The sequence below is a fragment of the Ambystoma mexicanum genome, chromosome 2p, assembly GCF_040938575.1.
Source record: "Ambystoma mexicanum isolate Mex_15411 chromosome 2p, UKY_AmexF1_1, whole genome shotgun sequence".
NCBI classification, from domain to species: domain Eukaryota; kingdom Metazoa; phylum Chordata; class Amphibia; order Caudata; family Ambystomatidae; genus Ambystoma; species Ambystoma mexicanum.
Genome location: NC_090923.1, coordinates 1,335,140,989 through 1,335,161,552, shown reverse-complemented (window position 1 = coordinate 1,335,161,552; position 20,564 = coordinate 1,335,140,989). Strand labels below are relative to the sequence as shown.

The 20,564-nt window shown below is 47.8% G+C and overlaps 1 protein-coding gene across 3 annotated transcripts in view; it reads left to right on the top strand.

Moving 5' to 3' along the window:
• EPN2 (epsin 2) overlaps positions 1–20,564 on the top strand; it is a 592,428-nt gene that overhangs the window by 460,418 nt on the left and 111,446 nt on the right. For all 3 annotated transcript variants that reach the window (XM_069645677.1, XM_069645678.1, XM_069645675.1), the window contains exon 8: positions 3,080–3,175. In XM_069645677.1, the coding sequence (XP_069501778.1) occupies positions 3,080–3,175 (96 nt within the window). The remainder of the gene's footprint in view (positions 1–3,079; positions 3,176–20,564) is intronic.

The following is a 20,564-nucleotide window of genomic DNA, read 5'->3' as shown; positions in this document are numbered from 1 at the left end:
ATGACTGAGCCAAATTTCCACGATCTGAAAACATGACATCAGGTGTTACCAGCAGTTATAACTGGTACATGTTCTACCATGCAATCTGGGAGATTTGTAAACAAAAATCTCTGGTAGGTCCTCTTCGAAATTTGTTTTAGGATTGCTGTCCATATGAGGAATAAAGACCCTGCTTATTGTTTCTGGGTCTCAATTTCATAATCCAGTTTATACTGTTATCATAATTATAATCTCTACTGTGGCTTTTTCTGCCATCTCTTTTCCACAGCATAGCAGAAGAGGAAGGCCCACCTCTCCTGTGACAGTGCTATCTTTTAGCTGTATATTTTCAGATTATAACTACCATAATGCCCAAAGATCGACTATGAGGATACCGACACACCACCTCTATCCCATTAGGGTTAAAAAAAAAAAAAAATGTCTAGAGTAATCCAACAAAAGGAATACAGTTAGAACAACTGTGTTTGTACATCGGTCAAGTACAACACATCCTTGGAGGGCTGGAGGACCTTTTGGGGAGATCTGAGACTCAGTGAAGCCTATTAGATTGTACCTGCTGGTCAAATGCAAATTAGTAGTGACAGTGGAACCCTAGGTGAACATAAATTACATTCAGGTGGATCAACTCTGTGAGATGACAACAGAAATGGGTATTTGAACAAAATAACTTTAAATTCTTGTTTCTCGTCTGTGGAGTATCCAATCTGGATCTGTTTGCAAATGCAAACTGCCAAATAATAAGCCTTGACTTCCATGTTCCCCCAGAAGGGACCAAATGTGGGTGGGGCATGAGACCTTTTCATTTAGGAGGAATGCCTGAACTCCATTTCCTCTGTTTCTGCCCTTGCTGGGGAAGCTGAAATGGCTTTGCTGCAGAAGGATGCAAATGGGGTCAACTCCACTTGATGGATTAGGGACACCTACCTTCACCATTTTGAAGCACATGTCCCTCGCATCACAACCTGCACTTATGTCAAGAAGCAAAGGACCATCCCACTTGTAAAGGAATATCTCTACAGTCTGTTGCACACATGCCCACTGCTTTTGTCCCTGTACCCAGTTGAAAATAAACAGTTTTGCAAGAGTAATGATGGCCACATTCTAACGAGTGGATCTAGCACAATTTAAGTATCTGATGTAAAACCTCTTTCTTGATAACAATTTTTTTGGCACAGAGGGTCAGTGAGATCAAGGCCTTCTCAGTGGCAGAGACATATATATCGGTTCCAGGTGGAAAATGTTTGATCATGCACTCAACCAAGATTCATTCCCAAGGTGCTTTCGGATTTCCTCTTGAATCAGGGCGTAAGGGGGAGCCTTAAGTTGTTATCTTGAATGAACCAATCTTTAAGCAAACGCAACAGCAGAGTATTGCACAATGTAAAAATGGCATACAGTCTCCAAGGCTGTGATCACAAAAACATCTGGGTAGATGTATAACTTTTTGCTATGCTCATGCGTGTAGGTGATTGGTTGTTTGTGATGGGCAATTTAGTAAGAAGAAAAAGTGTGACAGCTGACGACCACTCAGCTGAAAGACATCTTCAAAGCCGACACATGGATGTCCCTTTCAAAGTTCCTCCTTGCGGGGTTAATGGCACCTTTCAAAAGGGCTCTAACACAAAAAGCATCCAGAATTTCTAGGACTGGAGGTAGAAAAGTAAATAGTCTCCCCCTAGAATATTTTAGGAGAAAGTACTTCTATTCAGTAGTATTTTTTGTTTACTATCCTAACTTGTTTTGTCAACATTTTAAGATAGGATTACATTATGGTTTGGGGTATGGTGCTCCCCCACAGGCACTAGCGGAAGCCTACTTTGGTACTGTGATTGCATAAAGATGTAATACTTGAAACTGACGTAGAGCAAGCGGTCCTGAAAATGTATTCCATTGAAGACCTTCTCTGGAACTGCTTCTTCATAATGCTCACTATTTACATAAACATACGAATAAATAAACGATTCAATGATGGTAAAATAGTTATCCATTTGTAAACCTTGTTTCCCGTTATTGTTATCTTCTACACATTCACATGCAGCCCTCGAAGGCTCCTGGGGGTTGACTATATTTTTGTTTCACCCTTTGACTGTGAGGAGAATGTTGGGAATATAATCTGATCTGAGTTTGGCAGTGCTGAAGCAGGTTGGAGGAACCACTGCCACTGGCCTTAATGAAAAAAAGCCTTCAGGTAGGGCTATAAACATAATGTTTTGAATATATATATATATATCTTAATTATTTGTACATGGTATTTGCACTTAAAAAGTGAATTTAGGCATGTAAATCTATAAAACCTCAGTGGGAGGAGAGTTGCAATGTATCCGGGAGCTAATGATCTAGCAATGACACAGGCACGGACTAGAAAATCAAATCTACATAATAGGCAAACAGTTTGGAACACTAGTCCTTGAACCCCAAATCCTTTTTTCACAATCTGACAAAGACCCTCAAACTTTGCTGTGAAGGTAAAGTGGGAACCTGATTTCAATATTCATTGGATGTCCTGTCTTAATTGCCTTCCCTGTCATTATTCAGTTTATTCACACCACAGCACTGTACCTCCATCACTTAACATTAACAATTTGTCGTACATTGCATTTAATTTTTTTTGTTCTCAGATTGTGCAAAGCATATTTGTCTATATTTTCTAGCCATGGAAGATATCTTTGAAGTATGTTGCATGTTGCTTTTCTTCCATGTAACAGCTGTGCTGTGTCTGTGGCAGATCCTTGTACTCATTTATACCAATGCAAGCTAGCTGTAATCTTTACAGTAAAATTGACAGGTGACCATACAGTTTTCTCTTTTGGAAATTGACATATGGACGAGGATCAATTGATCCCCACAGAGAGGAACACATTTTTCTTATGCTCTGCGAAACGGTCATGACCACTTTGATCTCTATTTAATGGGAGTCTTAGCACTCACCTTTTGATTAGGCTTTGTGTGGCTTTCAACATAGTCAAAATGTCCCATGATTTAATTTCATTACAAAAATGGAACAAAAACTTTGTAAATAGTGCCATACGCCTGACCAGTTTTTATTGTGACAGTGATGTTTGTTTTCTTCTAAACGCAGGAAATGCCTCTTTTGACCTCTTCAGTAATTTGAATGGTACCCTCAAGGATGATTTTTCAGATTTTGACAGTTTAAGAACAGTTTCTAAAACCTCAGGTATGTATTGAATTTTGAATCCTGTTTACCATGCACAGTATAGTTCATTGCTTAATAAATCAAAATGTAATTCCACATTAATAACCTATTAAAATTGAATTGTTTCCTTTTGATTTGTTGCCACCTAGCTGGTTGTTCCTATCTTGGTTTGTGTACAAGAGCACCTGGAGCGTTCCAAGCGCCAAATGGGATTACCACAATAAATGATCTACGGCCCAAATAATGGGCCAGACTCAAGGAAGATGCAAAATACTACTTTATAATCTGTTCAATAAAGTAGGGAAACCTGGTGAGCAAACAGATTGCAGCACACACACACACATACTCAATGCATTTTGGTTCTGCAAAAGATTTTATACCGCAACATACATCAGCTATGATGTTATCCTACGTGGCTAACAGTAAAAACTGACTGGGTGGAGGGATTATTTAGGGGAAATGTATACATATAGTTTGTATGAACATTAATTGGATTCCTCCTATCTGGTAGGCATGCCTTAAACCCGCCTCTATTGCATTGTATTTTATTTATATAGCGCAAATTAATCCCTGAGGCATCTGAGCACACTTCTTACAGTTGCAAGCAGTGTATTTACATATCAAAAACAAGTTAACACTTCACTTTCGAGAGTATTTACAGTTACAATAGGTCATTAGTTGCATTGAGCAAGATTATTTAGAGAGTATAATTAGTCTATGCAGGGAGAATATACAAAGAAAATGTACAGTTACATTGAACCATTGGTGACAATAGTCATATGTGCATAGTTAGTGATTGGATGTTAACTTTCATTCTGAATGAGCCACGTTTTTGCATTTTCTGAATTTGTAGGATGGCTCAGCTAATGAAAGTAGGCAAAGAGTTCAACATTTTGGCTGCTAAAACCAGAAAACTGCTACCTCTGCCCTTTGGAGCTTAAACCTGGGGACAGTGAGGCAGTTAGATTGGGTGGATCTGGTTGGTCGATCTGAAGCATTGCGTTTGAATTTGTCGCAGAGGTACTTGGGTGCTACGTTGTTTATACATTTTGAAAGTGAGTGATGGTGTTTTAAATCCGATTCTTTCATTGATGGATAGCCAGTGTACACTACGTGTCAGTTCTGAGATGTGCCGTGCTCTCAGGAAGTTGGTTTCTGACCGTTTCCAGCGTTACAGTAGTCTAACTTGGATAGCACTAGTGCCCTGGCTAGCGTAATGCAATTGTTAGTTGTCAAGAATGGTCTGTAAGCATTGATAAGCTTGCAGGTATAAGCTGTCATTGAGACAGTTGCAGAGATTTGTCTCGATTAGTGTGAGGGAGGAGTCAATGTAGATACCTAGAGTTTTTACATCTCTGGAGACCTTAATGTTGTTACCGTCAATGTTAAAGGCGTTGAATTAGGTGTCCAATTTGAGTCTAGTCTGGGTTCCAACCAGGAGCAACTCTGTCTTGTCATTGAGACAGAGTCCATGTTTGGCCATCCATGCTTGAATAATTAAGTAGATGTTATTTAGGCGTTTGGAGTCACCAGTGATGGGGATCAGGATTTGAGTGTCATCTGCATAATTTGTGTAGGAGGCACCCACATTTTCTAGATCGTCGAATATTGGCTTAGTAAATATGTTGTAGAGCTTTGGGGAAACGCATGAGCCCTTGGGGACCCCGCAGGTGACTGGTACAGGAGTGGCTGATGCTGTAGGAACACGCACTCTAGTTCTGTTTTTGAGGAAGGACTGAATCCACGAGGTGACATCGTCCGAGAAGTGAGCTGCAGATGAGAGGTGGGTGCAAAGTGTTTTTAGATCCACTAGGTTGAAGGCTGCTGATATGTCTAGTAAAACCAAAAGGGCTAGGTTACCTTTGTTTTATAGTCTTTAATTGTGTTACTAGATCTATCAGAGCTGTTTCCGTGCCATGTCTGGGTCGGAAACTGGATTGGCGGAGCCCAAGTAAGTTTTTATTTTCCAAGTGTTGCTGAATCTGCAGGTAAGGAGCCCTATCCAGAATTTTTAAGAGGAACGGAACAGTGGTGATAGGTCTGTAGTTTGCTGGGGTATTTGGGTCAAGGGTAGGTTTCTTTGAAAGGCAGTACCCATGGTCTTTTTGGTTAGTAGGAACTGTATTGGTTGAAAAGGACGAGTTTATTAAGGATGTGGCAAAGGGGGCCAATTCCTTTGCAGTCTATTTTATGATTGTTGCTGGGAAAACATCTCCCAGACATCTGGAGGGTTTTAGACTCATAATTATGTCCTCAACATCCTTAGTTGTGAAGGGGGAGAATTTAAACAGGTTGTGTTGGTCCGGTAGAGGTGATTGAATCTCATGATAGCTAAACTGGGTTTTTTGTTCTCTCTATTTTAGTTTGAAGGAGTTCAATTTTGTCTGAGAGGGCTTTTTGAATATAAGTGCACCAAGTGCTATCTTTGGTGCAGAAGACCGGTGGACCGGTCAGGGATTCCTAAGTATGCTGAATAATTCTGTGTTGGATTTGGTATTGGTAATTCTGTTATAGGATTCACATTTGGCTTGGAAGATTACTGTTTTATAGGTGGCCGAAGCTGTTGTAAAGTTATTTTTGTTTGTTGCTGGAGGGAGGTTTTGCCAGACGGTTTCCACTGCCCTTTTATCCTTGCGCAGGGTCCTAAGGCGAGGGGTAAACCAAGTGTTCAAGTGTGAGAGAGGTTTAGCTTTTCAAATTTTTTGGGGGGTGATTTTGTTGATGGCGTTGAGTATTGTTGCGTTGTACAGATCAACAACTAAGGTTGGGTCGTCATTGGCAGTGGAAGAATTGATGATTGGTTGGAGTAACAGGAGTATATTTTTTGCTGTAACATTGTGCATTTTTCTGGAGAGTCTGGGAGGAGCCACTGGTTTATCCAGGTTGGATTGATTGGTGTCCTGTATTTTGCAGAGGATGAAGTGATGGTCTGACCATGCACAAGGCTGGTTAGCGAGGATATTCATATCGCAGTCAATGATCCAGTCTAGTAGTCTGCCTTTTGTTATGGGTGGGTTGGGAGACTCGTTGCGAGAAGCCTATTTATGATATATGATATGGCATTTATGATGTGCCTCTATACACAAGTGCTTCAAGGGCGACACGGCGAGGGAGGGGAACAGAGGGAGGGCAGACAACAATCCTACTAGGCTAGGTATCATTCAGATCGCGCAAGTGTGTTGGAGGGGGGCAAGGGTCAGTGCAGCAAATGGGAATAGTTAACGAGCAAGTAACGGCCAGCAAGTGCAAAGGTAAGTGCGGCCAACAGGTGTCATGGTAAGGGCAGACATCAGGTAACACAGCAGGTGTCAAGGGCTGGTAGGGGACTGTGGGGATACAGAACAGTCCCCCAAGTGCAGGGATTGCCAGTCGGGTAGTGCAGGTGTGTGACGCTGGCAGAGGATGGACATGGGCCTGAGATCAGACGGCGTCCCGGAAGCCAGTGCAGCTCCAGTTACAGCCAGGAGGCAAAGAAGTAGTAGCAAAGAGGTTTTGAGGTGCTTCCGGAACCGGAGATGGTTCTCCTCGAGTTTAAAGGAGGCAGGGAGGCTGTTCCAGAGGGAGGCACCAGCCGAAGAAAGATCTACCACCACCACGTTGCTTGGAGAAGCGACTGACCCTGAGGGAGTTGGAGGCGGATGAGCGAAGAGCTCGAGAAGGAAGATATTTAGGAAGAGAGAGTTGAAGGTATTGAGGCCCCAGAGGGTCTTGTGGACGATGCAGAGGGTTTTGAACTTCATCCTCGCAGCCACTGGGAGCCAGTGCAGAGATTTCAGTCCTGGAGAGATACGATCCCTGGGCTTGAGGCCAAGGACAAGTCTTGCAGTCCTGTTCTGGATGAGTTGCAGAGGGCGGAGAGTAGAAGCAGGCAGATTTAGAAAGAGGCTGTTGCAATAGTCCAGCCTAGAGAGGACCAGAGCTCTGGAGACAGTGAGCTTCTGAGGGAAGGAGAGGAAAGGAAGAATACCTCTGAGGAGGTGCAGTTAGTAGTGGGACTTCTTAGAGATGTCAGAGATATGAGGAGAGGAGAGTGTGGAGTCGAAGATGACCCCAAGGTTTTTCATCTTGCAGGTGGGCGCAGGAAGAGGGCGAAGAGAGTCTGGGCAGAGAGCTGCAGGAAAGGAGGGAGCGGGTGTGCCGATGAGGAGAATCTCAGTCCTACTGGCATTAAGGCCAAGTGCCTGAGGTTGCAAACATGGCCAGACTCAGTGGTGTCAGCAGCCGTGAGGAAATGGTCAGCTAACCCGTCATGGTCATCTCCAGTCCCTCCGGACAATGAGGGGAAAAGGATGGGACGCCATGCGGAAGAAAGCGATTTATACCCTGGTGTCCACAATCAAGGCAGCCAACGCGCTGACGATCCGGGCCAGGTATGATGGAATTGTGGTACAAGCTAGGACCGATCCTGGAGTTCCTTCCCGATGATAAAATGGAAGCCCTTGCTGTATTCCAGGAAGGGGAGGTGGCGCAAGAAGCCTACAGAGGCTGCTCCCAGATTTACGGTAGTAGAGGACAGCGTTGCCTGCAGGGCAGGACTCTGGCTCCTATAAGCAAGCCTGAACCCGCCAAGTCGTCGGGCCACCACTCGTACACTTCAGTGGGAGGCCGGCTGACTAGTTTCATCAGCGAGTGGAGAAATAACAACAGATGGGCGCTGGATGCTTTCGCCCAAGGACACACTTTGGAGTTCCATCACAGGTGTCTGTGGATCCCTCTGGTTCTCCATCAGGATCAGCACATTCCTCAGCTTCTGGAAGAGGTATGAGCCATGCTACGAAACAGGGTGATAAAGCCTGTTCCCTAAGGACTCCGACTCGGGAGTCTATTCCAGATACGTTCTAGTCAGAAAGAAGACGGTGGTCTGGAGACCCATCCTGGACCTACGATGTCTGCACAAAAGTCCAAAACATTCAGGATGATTCCGTTGCAGCATGTGCTTGCCCAACTGGAAAAGGGAGACTTGTGATATTGTTGGACCTGGAGGACGTCTACTTCCATGCCCCATTCACAAGAAACATTAGAAATGTCAGTTTTGTGGTGCAGGGTCATCACTACCAGTTCAGGGCCCTACCATTCGGCTTGAAGTCAGTCCCAAGGGTGTTGAGGAAGTGCCTGGTACCAGTGGCGGCCCATCTAAGTCTACAGGGCATACACGCATACCCGTACCTGGACGAGGCTGATACACGCTCGTTCCCGAAAGCTGGCTGGCGAACACACAGACGATGGTCTGACTATTGACGGATCTGGGATTCTCCGTCAACTACCCGAAGTCCCTAACACATCGCAGAATGGGCTGTTCCTAGGCGCCAGGCTCAACAGTGTCTTGCATGGATCTGCCCTCGGAGGAGAGGCTATCAGCCATTCAAGGAAAGGTGCAACGGCTGTCGTCGGTAAAGACGTCCACGGTGCAGGCCAACAAGTCATTACTGGGCATGATGTCATCCTGCATCTACCTCGTCAGTCTCTGCAGGTTGCAGATGCAACCCCTATAGGAATTCCTGGACGCCTGTTGGATACAGGTGTCCTGAAGCTACACAGACAAAATCTCTCACAGCAAAGAGTTCTGACAGGTGATGGGGCATCTGCTCCAACATCGCACAAGGCACAGGATTTCAAAACCTCCATATCAGGAGACGGTCACCACGGACGCCTCCCAAGAAGGTTGGGGAGCGCACACTGGACATCTGCATGCCAGAGGCGTGTGGCTGCCGGAGGAGAAAGATCTGTATATCAACATCCTGAGCTACGGGCAGTGTTCTGGGCCCTCAAGTCTTTCCTACCTTCTCTGAAAGGCAAGGTGGTGAGGATCGTCACGGACACCACCACCACCACCACCACCACCATGTTCTACATCAGAAAGCAGGGGGGCACTCAATCCCCAGCGCATTCCAAGTAGACGCAGGACTTGTTTCACTGAGCCGTCGGACAGGGGATGTCCCTCTTCACCTGGCGGGAATCAAGAACACCATCGCAGACTCCCTCAGCAGGCAACTAGGCTCCTGCCACGAGTGAGCGCTTCGTCCAGATCAGGTGGACCACCTGTTTGCCAAATCGGGCAGAACCAAGAATGATCTGTTTGCCACAGCGGCAAACTCCAAGTGCCAGTTTGCCAGCATATTCCACCAGCCGATGAGCTTGGGGAAAGCGTTCTGCTTCCCATCAGAAGGGCTGTTTCTGTACGAGTTTCCTCCTTCCTGCTCCTGCTGCAAGTCATCAACATACTCTGGCAGTGTTGCTGCAAGATGTTACTCATTGCCTCAGCGGGGCCGAGGCAGATTTGGTATCTGGACCTTCTCAGCCTGTCCGTGTTGCCTACAGTCAAGTTGCCGGTGGTTCTAGATCTTCTCACCAGAGAGGGGGGCACAATCCTTCATCACGACCCAGGATCGCTGAACCTGAGGGCTTGGCCCCTGCAGCTTTAGAGTTTGGAGGTTATGAGTTGTCAGCAGACTGCAGGGAGGCCCTCGCCAAGGCCAGGGTGGTGTCGACTTTTATCTGCTACAGCCATAAGTGGAAGTGTTTTGCTGTGTGGTGCTGGTCGCAGAGGATTACCCCTCTGAGGATCACAGCTCCACAGATTCTCCCATACTTGCTATCATTGGCAAAGGCTGGTCTGGCGCACGCCTTCATCAAGGTGCATCTGATGGCTATCTCCTGCTACGCCAGATCCCCAGGAAGGTCGTCGCTTTGGTACCACAGACTCATGGAGGAGTTTCTGAAAGGTGAAGGCTCCTGTCCCGGCATGGGAACTCAATGTGGTTTTGACGAGGCTCATGGGGGCCCGCTTTGCGCCCATGCATCAGGCCCCACTCAAGTTTCTCTCATGGAAGACTGCGTTCCTTGTGACCATCACCTCTGCCAGATGTGTAGGTGAGATCCAGGCCCTATCCTGCAAACAACCAGACCTGCCTTTCCACACATCTTGAGTGGTACTGCATACGCACCCTTCTTTCGTGCCGAAGGTTCAGTCGGAATTCCTCCTCAACGAGCCTTTGGTGTTACCTGTTTACTTCCCAAAACCTTTGTCGCTGGTGGAAACTTTGCTCGTGCCCTGAAGTTGTACGTGCCGCTAACAAAGAGTTTTCGGAAGACTTCACAACTGTTGGTGAACTTTGTTCCTGTGAACCAGGGGAAGGCCTTGTCCAAGGGTTCCATTTGAAGGTGGCTCTCCGGTTGCATCACGCATTGTCATTGGTTGGCGACCTGACCGCTGACCGGCCGTCAAAGAGCCTACTCCACCAGAGCGATCGCTGCATAGACGGCGTTCCTTTCTGGTGTGCCCCTGCAGGACATCTGAAGGGCTGAGCATGGAGGTCTGCGCACACCTTCAAGAAGTTCTACTGCATCGACAGGGATTTCAGGGAGGAGTCGAGAGTCAGCCCAGTGCTAGGCAAGCTGTTCACTTGTGATAAGAGTGAATTGTTTCTGTTGAGCCTTGCCACCTCTCGTGGTTGTGAAATGTTGTACTGCTGTTTATTTGTTATTCATGAGCAAGTGAATCCATGCCAGACCCCATGCTGGAGAAGATTTAAGTTACTTACCTGTAACTATTGTTCTCCAGCATGGGTCTCGCATGGATTCACATGCGAAACCTCCCTCAGCCCCTCTGCAGCTCTTCTTGGTCATACTGCCACTTTACGTGCTTACAAAATCTAAAGATATTGCCAGAGGTGGGGGCTTAGGGAGAGGACTGTCATTGGATGGGGGCTGTACGACCCAGAGGACATTGATTGGTTTAGTGCAGAAATGCAGTTTTTAAGTGAAAGTGAAACTGGTTTTTCTTTTACTGAGGATTCCCAGCCTGACGGGGAATATTCATGAGCATGTGAATCCATGCGAGATCCATGCTGGAGAACAATAGTTACAGGTAATCAGCTTAAACCTTATTGGCCTCTGGAGACCTGGTTGCTCCATCCTGCTTACGCTTTCCGCGTCTTCAATTGTACAATACTTGGCACTCACATTTATTCACTCCTTTACTTAATCTAAGAAAAATATGTACTACGTACATGGCTTATCTTCGTAGACTCCTTTCGAGCCATGTAGTTGCTCTTGCTGCGGCATCCTTGATTCTGAGTCCAACACATATCCTTTTGTTCTTGCACGAATCTGTATTCCAGTGTCTGTCAGCACTGCAGCCTTGGTTTCCCTTCTCAAGGCTTTTTGCTTACTATTATACGATGCTGATGTCCATTTTCTCAACATAGCTGCTTTACTTGGGTTCTATTTTCTACTTTAGCAAGCTTCTATGTTGTCATCTACCTTGCTTTTCTGTGTATATACATCTATCACATTTCTTGTCACTCATCTTCTTAGCGTATATGATTTCCTTTTCATTCTCATATATGTTTACTCTGTCACTTCAATCGCATCTTCATTCTTTAGATATCGATGCATCAATTTTAGTGCATCCACGTATCTTCTCTCCTTAGTTGCATCACTTTACATCTGCCTGACTTTACTTATAATTTTTCTATATCCAGTGCCTGCAGGCTTATGTCTCCTGCATCAGATCGAAGGTACATACGATACGGTTGTCGGAGCACATAACGTCTCTCATATCTCCAATGTGGTATTGGCTTAATACCAAGTATCAAACAGTGTTTTCTTGCTGTTCTTCCAGTTTGATGGAGGTTAGTTAGGTGGGCTCTATAAATGGCGTCTACTTCTGCTTCTCTACGTTTCTTTTCCTGAATTGGAAAATCAGGGTAGATTTTAGAAGCAGTTCCATATTAGGTTTTGAGTTGGGAGTAAAAGGGGTTCAAAGAGTAAAATGACATTGTCAACTGAGACTTTTTTTAGACCAGTAAAAATGCATGTTGATTTAACACATGTAGGTGTGTTTGCTGTAATACATACTGTCTGTCTTTATGCCCCGTAATTGGTATCAAAGACTTTGTGTGTGTTTTCTTTTGGTAATCTTGAAGGGGCTCTTCAGCTACGACCACCTCAGACAAAAGAATAGTGCAGCTCCACTGTCTGGCATCTCCTGCTAATGTTTCTGGTCTGAATACATGAATGCGGCAGTACAGGTGGCAATAAGGGCAGACACCACCTTATGTGTCTCCCTGTTTATTTTTTTTGTTTTTTGGGTGTGGGCGAAAGGTGTTTCTCTAATTCTAGGAAGTAAATCACAGATCTATTGCACAGGACCTGATCTTGCAGCTCCTACTTCTCTCATGGAATGCCATTGCACAGGCATAGTGATCAGTCTGGAGTGGACACCCTCCAATGTATTTTTGCAATAATACATTTTCTCCAGCATTGGATCTTTCATGGATTCACATGCTTAGAATATTCCCCGTCGTCAGACTGGGAACCCTCGGTACACATATATATAGTCATTTCCAATAGGAAAAACTTCTGCCCTATCCCCGTCTGCGTCCTCTACGGGGCCGCCCACGTACGCCCCGTTGGACGTGATGGTATATAAGCCCCGCCCCCGCGGGTCCCTTCAGATTTCAACCGTCTCCAAAGATAGTGGGATCTCCTCGTGTATTTTCTTCAAATACTTATCGATTGTTTCTAACTCCTGCGAGTTGGTCTGTTTGGTCCGCTTCCAACTCCTACGAGTTTTGTTAGTTAGTCTGGCAATAATGTCGGGTAAGCCTCTTTTCCGCCCGTGTGCCACGTGCGGTCTAAAGAAGGTTTATGAAGGGGATGGCCATCTTGACTGCATCTACTGCCTTCACCCCCACCACTCGGCGGACCAATGTGATATCTGCAAGGGGTTTTCCCAAAAAACCCTGAAGGACCGGAATCGGCGACTGGTCTCGTGGCTGAACGACGGCGCTGGAGCGTACCCTCAGTCGGAGGTAGGATCGGTGCGCAGTATCGCCTCAGCGAAAACATCAGAAGCCTCCCGACGCTCACATCCGTCGGAACCTCCGGCCAAAAAATCACGACCTACGGGGAAGGACGTGCCTCGAAGTCATTCCTCTAAGGCCTCATCGAAAGAATCGACGAAGAAATCATCTTCCTCTTCTTCTTCGTCGAAGAAAGACAAGGACAGGCCAAAATCCTCCTCGAGCGATCAGAAAAGATCAGCTACGAGTAGAGAGGCGGATAAACACAGGGAGAGCTCCGCGAAGGCGGGACCGCCTAAGCCACCTGCAGGCCCTCCGTCGACGACGGCGACGATCCAAGTGCCCACTCCGTCACAGTCCCCCGCCTTTCAAACGGGCTCATCGTCGACGACGATTCCCTCGTCGACGGAGTTCCAGGCCTGGAGGCCAGAAACGTTCGACATGGGGCTACCCGACACACTGCTACAAGAACAGCCAGTGTCGATCGCCTCCAAAGAAGACGACGGCTTCAGAATAGTGAGCCCGGAAGACCTGGGGCTACGGCCCAGATTTCCTTCTGGTGCAACCTGCTCTCAAGTTTTCACCCAGCCTCCAAACGCCCAGGCTACTCTCTCCATGGAGGTACTTTCCTCCTTACACTCGCTCTTAAAGTCCCTGGACGAAAGGCTCCCGCCTGTTCCGACGACTCCCCTCGTCGACGAGCCCGGACCTTCACACCGCCCGACTAGATCGGCCGTGGGCCCAACTGCGCCAACAGTCCAGGAAGAAGGTGAGCTCTCGGACTCCCTCTCTGAACAGGGGTCAGCTTCTGATATCTCCCTCTCGCCGTCGAGAGACCCGTCATGGGTTTCGGACGTGGAGGTGGATCCTCCGAAAAGTCCCATTCACCCATCTCCACCGGATGACATAGGGGCCTTCCATTCCATGATGGAAAAAGCCTGCAAGGAGTTCGGTTTGACCCAACAAGAAGAAAAGAAGGACTGCTTCCTCTTTGACCACATGGGCAAGAATAGGCGTTCCGTTTTTTCGATTCCGATACTGGACCACGTATGGAAAGAGGGCGTCCAAACCATGCGGCATCCATTCTCGGAACCTGCGGTCAAAGGCCGCGTAGAGAGGCAAAGGCCCAGCATAAGTGCTCTACCCCGCCGGACTCCGAAGCTAGACGCCAAGACGCTTTCGGTAAGAAGATCCTGTCAGTGGGAGCGTCAACAGTGAAAGCAGCGAACTCCCTGGCAATCATGGCCAGGTATGACAGGGAGATGTGGCACAGACTGGCACCCATTTTGGACCACCTCCCCGAAGAACACAGAAAATCAGCTATGTCCCTGGTTCGTGAAGGAGAAGAAGCCTCGAACCATGCTATCAATATAGCGGTGGACCTGGCAGACTCGGGGTTCAAACAAATTAACAATGGAGTGGTTCTACGACGCCAGGCCTGGCTCAAGTGCACCAACTTTAGACCCGAGGTGCAATATAAGGTCGTCGACATGCCTTTCGAAGGTGACCACCTGTTTGGCGAAAAGGTGGATGAGGCCTTGAAAGGAATGAAGGAGGACTCTGAGACGGCGCGCTCGCTGGGCTCTCTCCAAAGCGGTAAGCCCTTTCGTTCCTTTCGCCCCTTTAGAGGAGCTACGGGAAACGCACGATTTGCGGGATCCAGGGATAGAGCATTCGGGAGGTCTTCATATCCGTCCCAAGGCTATAGACGCGCCTCACAGTCCTCGACCCGACGCAGAAATTTCCAGGCCTCTAAGAGACGTCCCACCTACTCGTCGTCGACGGGAAAACAAAAGATCAACAATGACGTTCTAGGAGGGAGAGTGTCAAGTTGCGTCGAGGAATGGGAGTCAATTACGACAGATCGGTGGGTTCTGGACACGGTGAGACTGGGACATTCCCTAAGATTCAAATCCAGACCTCCAAGACGTCCACCGATACGCCTGTCTCAACCACACCTAAGTGTCTTGCGTCGAGAGGTTGCGCTCATGCTAAAAAAAGGCGCCATCGAGTTAGTCCCTGCTTCACAGAGAGGCTTAGGGGTTTACTCACGCTGCTTCGTAGTAAAGAAACCAAACGGGAAGTGGCGCCCCATCCTCGACCTACGGGACCTCAACAAAACCCTGCTGAGTCAAAAGTTCAAGATGCTTACTCTACAGGAGGTAATCAGATCGGTCCAAAAGAACGATTTCCTAGCGTCTCTGGACCTCCAAGATGCGTATTTTCACATTCCGGTGCGCACTCACCACAGGAGGTTCCTGAGGTTCCTAGTCGGCCAAACACACTACCAATTTGCCGTGCTCCCTTTCGGCCTGAAGTCCTCCCCAAGAACCTTCACAAAGTGCCTAGCACCCGTAGCAGCCTGGCTGCGGAAGGAAGGGCATCACGTTTACCCGTACCTCGACGACTGGCTCGTGAGGGGATCCTCCCCAGCGTCGACCAACGACAGCCTATTGACCACCTTGCGACTGCTACAGCGTCTGGGATTTGCAGTGAACTACGAAAAGTCTTCACTAAAGCCCTCGAAGAGCTTGAAGTTCCTAGGTGCTCAATTCGACACCCACACGGGACTGGTGAAACCATCCCTGGAAAGGTTGTTAAAAATCAAACACCTGACAAGCCAACTTCGTTTACAGAGAAGGTTGTCAGTAAGAAAATATGCGGCTCTCCTCGGCTCCATGGCATCGTGCATCCACCTAGTCGCGAACTGCCGGTTGTTCATGAGACCTCTACAGGAGTTCCTATCAGACAGATGGAAGCAGGCCACAGGCCGCTGGTCGGACAAGATAATAGTCGACGACGAACGAGTTATCAAAGCCATCCGATGGTGGAAAGTGGCGCGCAACCTGGACAGAGGGGTCCCCTTGCAGGGGCCGGAATTTCAGAACACCATCATTACAGACGCCTCTCTGTCGGGCTGGGGAGCACACATGTCACGTCACCAAACCCAAGGCAGGTGGTCGTCGACCGATTCTCGCCTACATATCAACGTCCTGGAGCTAAGGGCGGTGAGATGGGCCCTGAAATCTTTCCTCCCACACATCAAGGGGTCAAAAGTAAGAGTGCTCACTGACAATACGACAGCTATGTTTTACCTGATAAAACAGGGTGGCACCAGATCCAGGACCCTCTCGAAGGAAGCTCAAAAGATCTGGCATTGGGCTTTAAAACACCACATCTCCCTAGTGGCATACCACCTACCGGGAGCGAAGAACTTACAGGCGGATTCCCTGAGCAGGACTATGTCACAAATACACGAGTGGGAGCTGGACTCCACTCAACTCGGGGAAATCTTCGAAAGATGGGGGACCCCGTCGATCGATCTCTTCGCCACGGAAAGAAACCGAAAATGTGCTCAGTTCGCGAGCAGATGGCCCCAAACAGGCTCCCTGGGGGAAGCGTTCTCGTTTCCGTGGACAGGCAAGTTCCTCTACGCCTTCCCTCCATTTCCCCTCATACGGAGGACGATCCAGGGGATCCACAGGTACAATTGCCGGGTCATCCTAGTGGCCCCGCGCTGGCCGAGGCAACCATGGTTCTCAGACCTCCTTCATCTGTCGCTGGATCAGCCGATACCATTCAGGAAAGTACCGAACCTCCTGTCCAGGGACGAGGGGACCGTGTGGCACCACAATCCGGACAGCCTGAACTTAACTGCATGGCTCCTGACTTCTCGGAGTTCGGGAACCTAAAAGTCTCGACTGATTGCCGAAGGATTCTGCAGGCGGCCAGAGCCCCGTCCACTAACAAATCATATGTAAGCAAATGGAAAAGGTTCTGTATATGGTGTCAAACACAACAGAATATACAACCTTTGGAAGTAACTGCGGAGCAAATCCTCCCGTATCTTCTTCATCTTGCGGAAAGCGGACTGTCATCATCGTCAATCAAAGTACACCTGGCGGCTGTTTCGAGATTTACCAGAAGAAGACAGTCCCCTCCACTATTCAGTGACAGGCTAGTGAAGCATTTCATGAAGGGTCTGTTTAGAACCTTCCCTCCGGAAAAACGGTTCCCACCGTCGTGGAGTCTGAACACGGTTCTAGCTGCCTTAATGAAGCCTCCCTTTGAGCCAATGTCCTCTTCATCTCTACAATTTCTATCTTGGAAACTCGCGTTCCTAGTTGCCATCACTTCGGCTAGAAGAATGTCGGAACTACAGGCACTGGTCATAGACCCTCCATATCTGAGGTTCTTTAAGGACAAAGTTATTTTATCAACTAACCCTTCATTCATCCCAAAAGTACCGTCGGTCTATCATAAGCACTCGACCCTGGTACTCCCTACGTTCTTTGCATCTCCTTCGTCGACGGCGGAGAAGGCTCTTCACACTCTGGACGTCAAAAGGGCACTAAAATTTTACCTACAAAAAACGCAAGATATCAGAACCACCAGACAGCTATTCGTCGCCTACGGCCCCTCGGCTAGGGGTAAGGCTATCTCCAAACAAGGTCTGGCTCGCTGGGTCTCCTCGGCGATTACCCTGTGTCATTCCAAGGCTGGGAGACCTCTACTACATCGTCTCAGAGCCCATTCCACGAGATCGACATCTTCCTCCGTGGCTCTATGGGCAGGAATTCCGCTGACGGACATCTGCCAGGCGGCGGCATGGTCTGTTCCGCACACGTTTACGCGCCACTACTGCCTGGAAAAGCAGCACGCGGATGAGGTACAAATGGGGAGGGCAGTGCTTCGCCACCTTTTTCAATGAGGTAAGCCAAAGTTTCAAGTAAAATGCTGCCTATTATTATTTGGCCTCAGCTGGTTTTTCATAGTGTATACATGAATGTGCATAGTTTATTGACCTAAACATAAGTGGTTGGGTAGATATGTGCGCAAGGGGTGCATACTTAGTCATATGACATAGCATTGTATGGCGAAAAGCCGTTTCGTATCAGTATAATAAGTTGTTGCTTACATACATGGTGTAAACGGTAGTGTTTGGGGGTGTCTCTACGAATGTAAGTTACATTGCACTCTCACCTCCTTCTTGATGTTACTGCTTTACAATCTATTCTAAGCATGTGAATCCATGAAAGATCCAATGCTGGAGAAGGGAGTAGTTTCTTACCTGTAACTCCATTTCTCCAGCATTGGTATCTTTCATGGATTCACATGCGCCCTCCGGCCTCCCCGGACTGCAATGTGGAAGATTGGTATGTAAGCAAGTTTTCCCCCCGTTATCTTGGAGGGGTCGAAATCTGAAGGGACCCGCGGGGGCGGGGCTTATATACCATCACGTCCAACGGGGCGTACGTGGGCGGCCCCGTAGAGGACGCAGACGGGGATAGGGCAGAAGTTTTTCCTATTGGAAATGACTATATATATGTGTACCGAGGGTTCCCAGTCTGACGACGGGGAATATTCTAAGCATGTGAATCCATGAAAGATACCAATGCTGGAGAAATGGAGTTACAGGTAAGAAACTACTCCCTTTTTCATTAAAGATGAGGAGGGGGGGGGAGATGCACAGCGATATTTGAGCCCGAGCAGGCTTACCTTAAAAAATTACAGCACCACTGAGGCAGAGCCAGTTAGGGGCTAGATGTAGCACGGAGGAACTGGTTCTTCTTCAGTCGGCTGTTTGTGGGCATGGGTTGGCTATCATCTTGAGGGTCGTTAGTGCCGTAAATCTAGAACAGGCCTTTGGCAGCTCAAGGCCTGTACCCCGGCTCCCATGGGTTTGTCTTCGGATCAGGCGCTGCCCTACCTGTGCTCGCCCATTGACATTCCTTTCTGCTTTCGCAAGCATGCAATACAATACAATTGTATTTTATCTATCGGGCCTGAAGGCCTGCATGTTCGGTTTCCCTGCTGGGGCTTGGTATGGGAATGTGATTCAGAACTCATTGCCATGCTGTACTACTACTTTCACTGTGGCCTGTGGCAGACTTGGCCTTACTCTAAATATGACAGTGCTTCAGTATTTCTCGCGGTGGGGACCAGGACTAGCGTTAATAACATTTCATCTACGCATGCCCCATAACAGGGCCCTTCTACCTTTCAACAACTGCTACAAAACGCTACACGTGCTACACCTATTGTGCATGTTTCACTCCCTCCAGCCGTGCACGTTAATTTTCTCATGCACTAAAATATTTTCCTCAACCTAAATCTTTGGGTAGGCATGGGAGCTGGACGTGAATCCCAACATTCCTCCCCTTTAGTTAATCCTCCATTAACTAACTCAGCTGCTTCCTCTGCTCTATAATCCTCGTTGGGCGCACACACCCTGCACGCGTGATGTAAGCTCCCTCCGTCCTGGGCATATTTTTCCAGACTACACGTGAGCTAAATCAGCCACCAGCTAGATAGACCCAGTATTGTACATAATTTTCTGAATCTGGTGGGGGTGAAATCAAGACCCCAAGGGATCTATAGGCCGTTCGATTCTCACCATGCGTGGCTTTTTTAGATTGGTTTGAGCATGCCTAGCTTTTGTACTAGAAGGAGCTGTTCTTGCCCCTATCGAGACCGTCATCCTGGCACTGTTCGGGAGTGTCTTTACACAGCACCAGAATATAATTTGGCACGTGCAGAACATCAAACGCAGGAGTACCACGATGGAGACCAATATCTTCACCCGCGTGGGAAAGGGTGCAGGAGTTTGGCACCATCCTGATACAAGCCAGCAACATCTGAGGAACCTGCTGAGGACACACCCCCTTTCCTTCAGTCCCGGCCTACCCCGCACCCTGCCCCGCACACACCCGCAGGGGGCAAAGGGCACAGGATTTTGGCATCCCGTAGGGGAGTTTGGCAGTCATAGGAGGAGGGGGGGCACCTTTCTTTTAAGTAGCAGAAGTTAACTTGAGAATCTGACCCCCAGATGAGAAGCTGCAAATACTGTATCATGTTCGCTAGTTTCGATGGATCTTGCCACCCTGCAATAGTACTAACATGGGGGAAGAGCAAGTAAAAGGAAAGCACAAAATTGTGGTAGGTAAGGGGCAGCTGCCGGCGGCCCCAATACACCAAGTTTCTGTTACCCCTTCTAAAAAGAAATCACCACAGAATTCCACAACCATTACGGGGGATGCTTACTTTTTGATTGAAGAGATCAAGACATTTTTGGGTACAAGCCATGAAACTAGCACGGCCAAGACCATAGGTTGAAAGGGAATGTTTGTGTTTGACCACTACCACATGCAACAGAGTGGCGGCTAGTCTCTCAGAGCAGCAGTAATGGAACACTTGTGAGAATTGAGATGCATGAGGCTGTGGGAAAGACTGGAGATTCGTCCCAATATCTCCTGGGTAAATTGGGATGTTATGGTTGTGGGGGAAGGGGTGTCTGGTAGTCCTGTAGTTGCTTCACCTGCCTCAACTTCTGAGGTCCCAAGCACTGACATGATGGCCAAAACTAGCCTTGAACCCTTGGGTATTTTTTAGCCAACAAGCACAACGATGGGTTTGCGGGTGGCAATTTCGGCCCCTGAAATGCTGCTGCCCAATGAGTGGCTCCCAACCAGCTTTATTATCACCAGCAACACCCGTTTTAATAGCCCTGTTAGAGCCTTAAGAAATTCAGTGCCCACGTTTGCTCTAGAATCTGTGCTTGGGGGACCAGCATCCTGTTAATGATACTATGGCCATTACTAACC